General features: G+C 38.3%; 2 protein-coding genes across 3 annotated transcripts in view; both read right to left on the bottom strand.

Annotated features, from left to right (window-relative positions):
• The window catches only part of LOC138040915 (uncharacterized), a 7,414-nt gene extending 3,709 nt beyond the window's left edge, over positions 1-3,705 (bottom strand). Inside the window, exon 1 of the mRNA XM_068886642.1 lies at positions 3,308-3,705. Coding sequence (XP_068742743.1) covers positions 3,308-3,464 — 157 coding nt within the window. The 5' untranslated portion in view covers positions 3,465-3,705. The remainder of the gene's footprint in view (positions 1-3,307) is intronic.
• A 1,337-nt stretch (positions 3,706-5,042) lies between these two features.
• The window catches only part of LOC138040914 (acidic leucine-rich nuclear phosphoprotein 32 family member B-like), an 18,428-nt gene continuing 13,470 nt past the window's right edge, over positions 5,043-10,000 (bottom strand). Inside the window, exons 7-9 of one of the 2 annotated variants that reach the window (XM_068886640.1) lie at positions 9,783-9,860; positions 8,247-8,341; positions 5,043-7,592 (exon numbers count right to left, since the gene is read on the bottom strand). In XM_068886640.1, coding sequence (XP_068742741.1) covers positions 7,449-7,592; positions 8,247-8,341; positions 9,783-9,860 — 317 coding nt within the window. In that variant the 3' untranslated portion in view covers positions 5,043-7,448. The remainder of the gene's footprint in view (positions 7,593-8,246; positions 8,342-9,782; positions 9,861-10,000) is intronic. The other variant, XM_068886641.1, reaches the window with a different exon arrangement.

The following is a 10,000-nucleotide window of genomic DNA, read 5'->3' as shown; positions in this document are numbered from 1 at the left end:
GGTGTTATGGCCAGCTGTCTCAGCCATGTGTTTTTTGAAGAAATATCTGGAGCTACAACAATTTTTTTTAGTTTTTACTCATCGACTGAGGGAATTGTCATACAAGATTTGCAACACTGAGGCAGTATTATTTGAAAGGGACGGGACAAAAAAAAAAAGTGAAATCTGCATTGGTTTAAATTTGCTGCAGCTAAGTAGCTGACAGGCAGACCTATTTTTACAGTTCTAGTTTGTGTTCCAATGAGACAAAATGAATATTGTTTCAATCATAACAGGTCTACTATACACTTGGGGTGAATTTCTCTGATAACTAGCCAACATTGACAATGTAGCGTGCCTGAAATAAACGTTAGGGACCTTTACCCTTCCACCGATAGACCACCCTCTACTGATGAACCAAATTGTCTGGTGTAAGATAGAATAAAATCTGTATCACTCTTGGGTGGGAATAGGTTAAACAGCTACAATCTCACACAAAACTCTTGGGAAAAATTCCATCATGAACATCATTGGACTCACAAACAAAGTCTATTGGTCCCCCCTCTCCCCTTTCCATTGTTGATAATGTGGTGAAAAATACTGTGCAAACTTTTGGCCGTTCTAAACCAACATTGTTTTAGGGCGAGGGGGCAAAGTATGGAGAAGTTAATCTCTAATCACAGACAAATTGGGAAATGAACATTGTATAGTGGTGAGTCACAATTCCCCAATGAGTTTTGTCCAAGATTGTAGTTCTATTTCGGCTTTCACAATCTTGGTTTTGAAATTTCACAAATATTAATTATTCATCCCCTTAAGAAAGCCATAAGCTTTCTAGACTTACAGTTTTTGAAAACAATAAGTCGTCTTTCTCTTTGTTTTTACAAGGAAATGGTATTGCAAGCTATCATTCTACCACATTTTAAGTGTTGTAGTTCACTATTTTCCATGGAACCCAGACATTCTTGAGCCCAGATGGCAATACAGTCTCAGAAGTGACTAGTAAATACTTTTCAATATTTTTAGGGCACTGCCTTTTATATTACATGCATTTTAACAAATTCCAAGACGAAGAAGTCCTAGGCAAAGTGCATCTCAATCTAAGATGCACTTTACAGAAGACATTAAAGTCATCAGATGTGAAATGTGACTGCCTTGTCTACTGTTTTTATGCTGGATGCCTTAGTAACCGACTCCCCTGGAAATACCGTAAATGTTTCAGACTAGCATGAAATGTACATTTATTTCACGGAAAAACGTGATTTTCGAATTTTGTTGGATTCAATGAACGATTTGTAACCACTTAAAAGTAAACTTGAGACATAAGGAAAACACACACTTGTAAATATTAGAATTTCGATATTCGATGGGAATACAAACAGTTATTTCTGCCTACTAAGGATTTCTTTGCTAAAATGCATGGGAATTTAATGAGGCATATTTCCTATTCCGGAACATCTTCTTTTATAGCCCTAGAAACTAGATCTTTGGACTGTGTTAAACCACACCCCTTCCATGTAGGGAGAAAAAAATGTCATTTACTAACTGCTAGCTCGGTCTGGGACCCATACACCGAACGCAACTCTGATAAGCTTGAGAAGATCCAGAGACGTGCTATCCATTTTTTATTTAACAACTACTCATGGCAACAAAGCCTGTCAGCATTATTGCAGAAACTAAAATGGCCAGACCTGTCATCACTAAGAAAACGTCACCGAGTGATCTTGGGTCGTGTTGTATTGGGATCAACCATTTCAACCGCAACCGGTTAGGGTTGAAGCGGTTGAGGTTTCCCAATAAAACACTTTTCCAACCATTTTCGGTTGAAACGCAGTAACTCCTGGGAATAGTTATTACCAGACTTCCCAGTGTTGACATGTTGAGCGCAAGCAACACGGCAGGAGCCCACGGCCGACTTTAAATGGCCCGCATAAACGACAGCAGTCGCTGCCCATGCTTTTTCAACCAATTCAACCTAGTTTGATGCCGGTTGAAAAAGTTGATCAACCATATCAACCTGAATAGAACACGAAAAAACTCACCCAACCCGACCAACTAAAACGGCTGATCCCAATAAAGAAAACAACCTTGATGTTTAAAATTTCAAAAGGTCTGATTGATATTCCACCTGAGGACTACGTTACCCGCTCCACCACGGCCACTCAAACGAAACACGATTTTAAGTTGAACACTTTTTCTCCATCACTGGATGTTTTCAAATACTCGTTTTTTTCCCAGAACTGTTATACACTGGAACCTGCTCCCAGCTCATTTTGTACACTCTACGTCCGTTTCTCAATTTAGATCTCAACTTGATATGATTAATTATGAATTTTTATAATTTATGTAGTAGCAATATTAAAGTATTATTGTGATTGTTGTTATTGTTATTATTTGTTTGCTTGTTATTTTTCATTTTATCTTGGTGTATAGCAACTTTAGCTTTACCGAGTAATAAAAATGAAGAACTGAAGAACTAGTGAGCCATTGCCTAAAGAGGTCGAATATATTAAAACGACATGTTTGGTTAGTCTTCTTTGGCAAGAATCCACCGATTCAGAGATGCATGGACAGTAAATTACTCCATCACAAGTTAAAAGCCCAAGATGTTCCGGACTAAATCTCCTCTCCCCTTTAAGAACAATCGAAATTTTATCTTCTCATGATCAAGTCCAAATGATCTTTGCACCTAAATAGGAATTAATTCAAGAGATATGCATGACCCTCAACGCAAAACACCACTTATTACGCTTGATATGTAATAAGCTCAGTAGATCCTTCAGACGTCACTAACTTTTCGAGTAAACAACTCATGCAAACAAACTTAAGCGATCATTACAATATTGTTGCAAAGTAAGCTTCGGTTTCTATTTTTCTCAGTTTGGTTGCACAACAAAAAGGCAGGTCTGATCTGAAGGACTGTGTTTGCAAATATACCGAAGGCTGAACTCGATCCAGTGGCTCTTATCATCTACAGCGCAGCTAATAAAAAAATATTCATTGTCTATCACGAATCAACAAAAAAGAAATCAAGGTGTTCTGGAACGATCGAGCAAGTTACGCCCAAACGAAGAAAACAACGCCCCAGAGAAGTACAAAACGCAAGGAGACCCAAAACAGCGAATGCACTCCAGGTAAACATTTTTTTTAAGCGAGTCTTCGCAATAGATCCCAGAGTATTCTGTTCCTGCGATTGTGTAAACTGATTCTATAGCAAATTTGCTCCTAAACTAATGCCGTTAGTTGGGCGTATGGCGGCCTCTAATTTTAGCCTTCAATAGGCACAGATATTTTCAACCCAAGGACACAATGAGCTCTATACAAATACCTGCTACCGCGTTTGGATCCAAGTTCAGCACATATTCTTCTGTAGCCGAAAGCTTCATTGGTTGGCTCAGGACCACAGGTTTTCCCTCAGCCCCGCTCATTTCTTTCTCACCGCTATCTTTCCCAGGCAATGATTCGTACTGTTGTTTATTGGCCATATTCCCGTTAATAATTTATCCAAGAGGTGCGGCTCTTGACGATTCATGTGTCACGCTAGGTGAGCTCGAACATTCTACGAGCTGTTTACGTTTGGTGAACTTTGTCCAAATCTTGAACTCACAATATTGCGCTACAAGACTGTAGAAAAGCACACAAAAGACAATCAAACACAGCTGAAACACCTTTTGCTCGCGTGCTTTGTATTACTAGTAACTCTCACGCCTATTTCGGAAGCATGGTATGAATGATCTGTCACGCGTCAAGAACATTTTTCAGAACCATCGATAGGAGAAAAGATAGCAAGCAAATATCGATATTTTAGGCTTGGACTTCCATTTCACTACAATAGGTCCGATTTAGCGATGTGAGGAAAACAGACGATGCCAGATCCCACCAGAATCCAAACTCTTCTTCCACGCATGTGACTTAAAAGTACTACACACGCGGGCATATCGTGTAACGGGGTCATGAGATTTGTAGGGAACGAGAAAGGACCAGGAAGACCACCGAGTCTCACTCCAGTCATTCCGTCTTGAACACACAAGTTTGGGTTACTGCTTTGAACTACTTTTCGTTACTGTATTTCTTCTCTGTACCCCTCGCCTCTACTTCTTACCGAATTCTTTGGTCAACTTTCTCAGAGATGAAGTTGTAAAGAGACACATTTAAAACCTATTGAACCGTTTCGATCAAGTCTATCGTTGTACAAAAATTACAGTCTTATTATATATTACGGACGATGCAATCCAGGGACGGATCTAGTGGGAGGGTGCAGGGGGTTCTCACCCCCCACCCCACCCCGAGATGACCTGCAGCTTCCTAATACAACTGGTATTCTGCATATAGGCCACTCCTAAGTGGTGGGCTGGTCATTTGGCTCCCAATCCAGTTGGCAGTGAGAAAGCTATACTGAGAAAACTAGCAGGGGTTGGAGATTTTGGGCAGCATTGAATCCGTGGTTCACCACCATCCAAATCGTACTGAATTACAATTAACACAAAAATACCAATCTGTTCCAATTTCCCTCGTTTTTTTTCTCTACTTTTTTGGTTAGACGTCCAACATTCAACAAGTACACAGGCAACAATTTTTAATGTCATAAGTTCTTCCAAATTCAAAAAAGAGGACTAGCCTAAACAAAATCATGCCTATTAGTAACTGTATTGGCTTCTGCCAAATGTCCACATTTGTTAAGTGGATGCAACCGACTCAAAGAAAGAACTTCCAAACATTCTATTTTAAGTACCTTCTTTCTGTAATGTGAAAATAAGTACAGCAAGTTAAGTGCCAAGAAAAGTGCACAAAACCATTTACACTCCTGGGCTTAATTTTAACTGTAATGTCAAGCCAAGAGTATGACCAGAAACAACCCTTGCTTTGAAAATGGAAAGAGTTGTTTGGAGCAGGATTGAGTGGCAATAGAACCAGTTTTAATATTATGGAAACGAATAGGTTATGCTCACACCCCACCCAAATCAGCACAAACTCTGCTGCAATGACCACCTCTTGGTTTGCCAGTATTGGCAATGTACAATATTATTGATGTTCAATAAAACAAATACACTACTACAAAGCATCTACCGTGCACATAGTACTATAATAATTTAGGTCCTTCTTTACACCTGGGTAGCAATTTTTGCAACATTTTGAAACGCCTTTGAGTGACCAAATTTGGGTTCATTTCATTGAAGCACAAAAGGAACCTTTTTCTTGGGACAAATAAAACAATAATACTAATAATGTCCGCAGAAAATATTAGTCAATACTAATAATTAGTATAATTTTCAGCAGTGAATATAAGAATTTAGTGTTACATTCACCGCGCTACCCGGTGAATACAAGATTTTGGAGGCGCGGCTGCTAACCCAATCAAGCACTTTTCGTGCCTTTTTATCTTGTTTTAGCCTGTTGTTTTGCACTTTTTTGATATTCACTGCTGAAATTTACACTAAAACAATTATTCGTCTCAGGCTCAGTAAATATTGGGGAATATTTACCTCCACGATTCACCAATATTCACTTCGCCTTCGGCGAATAATTGTTAAATATTAATACATCATTGACATTTCAAATGGAGACACTAATAGTTCCCCACTGATGAGTAAAATTGTCTGGTGTTAGACAGAGTAAAACACAAGTACGGCCAGTTCAGGCCGGCTTGGGAGTCAAATGATAAATAATAATGACAATATTATTATTATTATTATTGTCATGACATCTACTCGTCACATAAGCCACACACAGGCACAACTCCAAAATGTGATATAAAGCAGCTGAAACAACATCAAAGGACTTGCAAGTTTTGGCAATGAATTCCTCCTTTCTTCTTGGGGCAATTGTAAGTAGACAACCAAAGTGAACCTGAAAGGACATGGTTTCTTTGTTTTGTCTTTGTTTTTTTTTTTGTTTTTTTGGACCAGTCTACAAAAGAAGCCAACCACTAATATATTGTGTTTTTAATAATCATTGATCTTGCCTTCCATAACGTTCAATAGATCATCTACTAGAAAAAGAGAAACACAAGTGGTTTGTTGTGGAACAAAGAATGTTTAACAAGCTGAACAATGCGGGTTTGGTTTTTTTTTCTGGATATGAAGGATGCTTCTTTGGGAAAACAATAAATGCAGATTTCATGAAACTTGGACAGAATTATACATTTCTTGTAGAAAATCCAGTAGATTCAAAGCAGATACTCTTAATAATATGGAAGGTAGATTTTTAGAATACACGATCAAAGCATTTATTGGTGAAGAATGAGAAGTGCTAGTGGTCATACACAACGCCTGTAAATTAAGCACTTGGCATGGTTGTGCAGTCTCTCAGATTTAACTATACCTTCACCAATGAAAATTTTAGCTATTTTAACAACAAAATCTGGATCTGAATTTTCCCAAAGAAGCATGGCCTAGGTAAACGACTCTTACAGAGAACCTCCACTCTTACTACAAAACAAGTTTAAACCAAAGGAAATTATGTTTACAAACAAATTTGTTCAAAATTTGTTTTTAAAACAATGTTTATATCAAGAAAAGTAATTTTTGAAATTGTTTTCAATTTTCGTGAGCGCCACCATCTTGAATAATTGTGACGTGTTACAGTTGCCATGTTGTTATTAGACAAAAGCTCTTTGTGTCAGAACAATAGAGCAACTGTAGCACGTCACAGTTATTCAAGATGGCTGCGCTCACGAAATTTGAAAACAAAGATAGGCGATTCTAAAACTTATTCATTTCGGACACAAACACTTTCTTTGAAAATACTTTAGACTGACTCAACTGTAACGGTTATTTCCTGTGATTTAAAGTCATTTTTGCGTTGAGGTGGAGGTTCCCTGAAGTTTGCTCCAGTCAAGGCCACCTCACCTCCAGCACATCATACATGGAGCATAGCTCACAATGGTCGGTCTTTTTCAGACAAGCTTTTGTGATTACTCCTAATGAGCAACACTGATGGTCATCTAAAAACTCAGCACAAGTCTTTAACTTCACAAAATGTTTAACAGATGGGTAAAATCACATCTGCAAAGTATCTTTATCTACAACTAGTAGAAGGGCTTATCCACATAATCCTTCTTGTGGTAATGTTATGACGGTCACACCATGGGTGTAGATAGGGTTAGTGTATCCTCTCTACGACATGCGATTGTCAGGATGTCACAAGCCTTGCTTTCCTCTACCAACCCTAACTGGGTTAGATGGAGTAACATCTTTTTACGGACCAGAACTCAGCACAAGAAATTACCAATTTGATAACAGCCTAGTAATATTTCTTACTAAAATAAGAGACAACTTAAGTAATAATATTTCAGGGCTTAAGGTCAGTTCAACCGCAGGTAGACACAAGAAGATTCTGAAGTCGAGGTCTCATGTCCTAAACATTTCCAACCACTTGCAATAAAAAAGGACCTCTCCAACATCCTAGACAATTCTGTACAAGACTATCACAGCAAGAAAGCCTCTGGATGATTCCTATAGGTGCAAATGTCAATCATCATCGTCGTCTTCCTCATCATCTTCCCGCTTTCTCTTTTCTCCTCTTCTGTCAGGTTCCTCTGTTTCATCTTCTTCCTCATCCTCTTCTTCCTCATCTTCATCATCAGGATTGAAATCTTCTCCTTCTTCCTCATCCTAAATTAAAGAAATTAAGGGAAAAAAAATTCAAATTCCGAAACCTGAAAAAAATGGCCCGAAATGAAATTAGGTACTGTCAAAGAAAAAAGACAACAATAAGGAGACAAACTGATCACCGACAAAGCAAACCAGTAAGGAAGCTTTGTAGTGGTGAGAGCACTCGCTTTCCAACAATGTTACCTAGGATCGATTCCCAGATTAGATGCCATACGTGGGTAGAGTTTGTTGGTTCTCTACTCTGCTCCAAGAGGTTCTTTTCTGGGTACTCCGCTTTTCCCCTCTCCTCAAGAACCAACATTTGATTCCATTGTACAGTCTTTTTTGTTACCTTTGGCTATTTTGTTAGATTCCCAATTTATTTCACGTTGTTATTTATCTTTGTTTAGCATATTATAAATTCAAATGTAACTTCAAATTAATTCTACTTTCAACTGAAGATGGTCGTTGCACGACCGAAACATGTCTTGCAAATTTAATTTCAAATGTGTCGTCACTTTTATAAAAATTTGATTTGTTCTGATTTCAGTCTCTCCGCTAAATAGCGGTGCTCGGCTAATTAACCTTGAGCAATTGTTAATATTACCTAACAGTAAGCAAGAGTCCAACTCTCAAAACATGACATTTCCATCATTACATGTACAAAATACCAACCTCCAAGTTCTCTTTTTGTAAATAATCCAGACCTGGTTCTTCCTCTTCTTCACCTTCGTCCTCTTCGTCCTCTTCATCTTCGTCTTCATCACCCTCTGACAAAGACAAAATCACAAAAAATTAAGAGAATTGAAACAATACAATGTTTTTTGACATGACCCAATGTTGTTTTTCCCCTGTATATGAAATAACAAAATAAAAAAAGGGAAAGATATCATGTTATTTGTTCTTGTTTTAGAAACAGAGCAATCCCGCATTGTCTTTGGTTCATGACAAACCATTGCGTGCCCTAAACAAATAATGCTGTGACTGGCACTTCGACCAAATCCACAAAAAGCTCATTCCACTTAACATTTTACTAATAATATAAGGAAAAAATAGTTTAGTTCTGTCCTGTAGCGATGATTTTCGTCCAGATCAAGATGACTTGCTCAAAAAAAATTGATAGCTTTTGAGCAGCGGTGGTTTCATTGTTCCACGGCAGTCTTCACAAAAGCTCCACGGGAATCAAGAGGCATTGATTCACGTTTTGAAAATTTATTTTCAACCCAACTAACCAGTAAAAAGGTTTACCTGTATTAGACCCAAATGTTTTCACATAAACTGCCGCAATCCATCTTTAATTTTTCACTTTTAAACCTTAAAAACATCTGTGGCATTGCCACTTTTCTCGTCTTTCTCAAGTATGGCGTGAAAGATTTGACAGGCTGCAGGTTTTTCTTGCACTAGCAAGTTTGATGATCACCAGAGCAGTAGCAGCAATGTTTTGTTGAGAGAGAGATGGATGAAGATCTTGCTGCGTTGATGATCTCAAATAAATTATTTATTTATTCATGCGGGTGACCAACTTGGAGGGCTGGGCACCCCAGCTGAAATGCTTGCAGGCTCCCCCCAAATTTTCCTTACAGCACACCCTTGATACAGATTACCACAACACCACTTCCACGCCGGAACAGTCACCAATTTGGCGACCTTAGCGATAATTTTAGTTGCCATCATTTTTTATAGTCGCCAAGGCACCCAATTCGGTCACAGCTTCGAGTGCTGAAAACAGCTCTTTAAACTGCTTGTTAAGTTCTTAAGAAAAATGCTTCATCCCCCCCCCCCACCCCCCTACTTGTGTTTTTTAGTCTCAGTTATTCACTGAATGCACCCATGAAAATTCACATCAGGAGTAATTACATGTAGAATACTACAACTTCCTTTGTTGCAATATTTGTGATACTCTTCCTTCCAAAAATCCAGATGGTACAGTGACAAGCAATAGCAACTTTTAGATTGGAATGTAAACTCAAGTATTTACTTATTTTTATTTAGAACAACTAGAACGATTAAGGAAGGGAAAAAAAGAAAGGAAAGGCAAGAAGGTGTAAAACAAGCTGAATACCATATCACTGGTTAGACCTCCACTGTAACATGACCTAGCATGGATCTATTCTAACTGATAAACGACTGAGATAAATACTCAATTAAGAGTGTCGGAAACTTGACCTTTCAAACCAATGCCCATGTTGGAACAAGTGTGTTTAGACATACCTTCACCTTCTACAACTTCGTCATCATCATCACCACTCGATCCCTCTTCATCATCAACATCATCTTCATCCTCCTCTCCTGACATTAAAAGCCAGCAATTGAATTTGTAATAGAGCTTTTATTCACAACAAAACATCATGAACAAAAATTGGAGCAGTCTGGACAACAGTGCCACAGATAGAAAAACACTGTTTTTGCAGAACATTAATTTTGCAAAT

The sequence above is a fragment of the Montipora capricornis genome, chromosome 3, assembly GCF_036669925.1.
Source record: "Montipora capricornis isolate CH-2021 chromosome 3, ASM3666992v2, whole genome shotgun sequence".
Taxonomy (NCBI): Eukaryota; Metazoa; Cnidaria; class Anthozoa; order Scleractinia; family Acroporidae; genus Montipora; species Montipora capricornis.
This window is presented reverse-complemented; position numbering and strand designations above follow the sequence as displayed.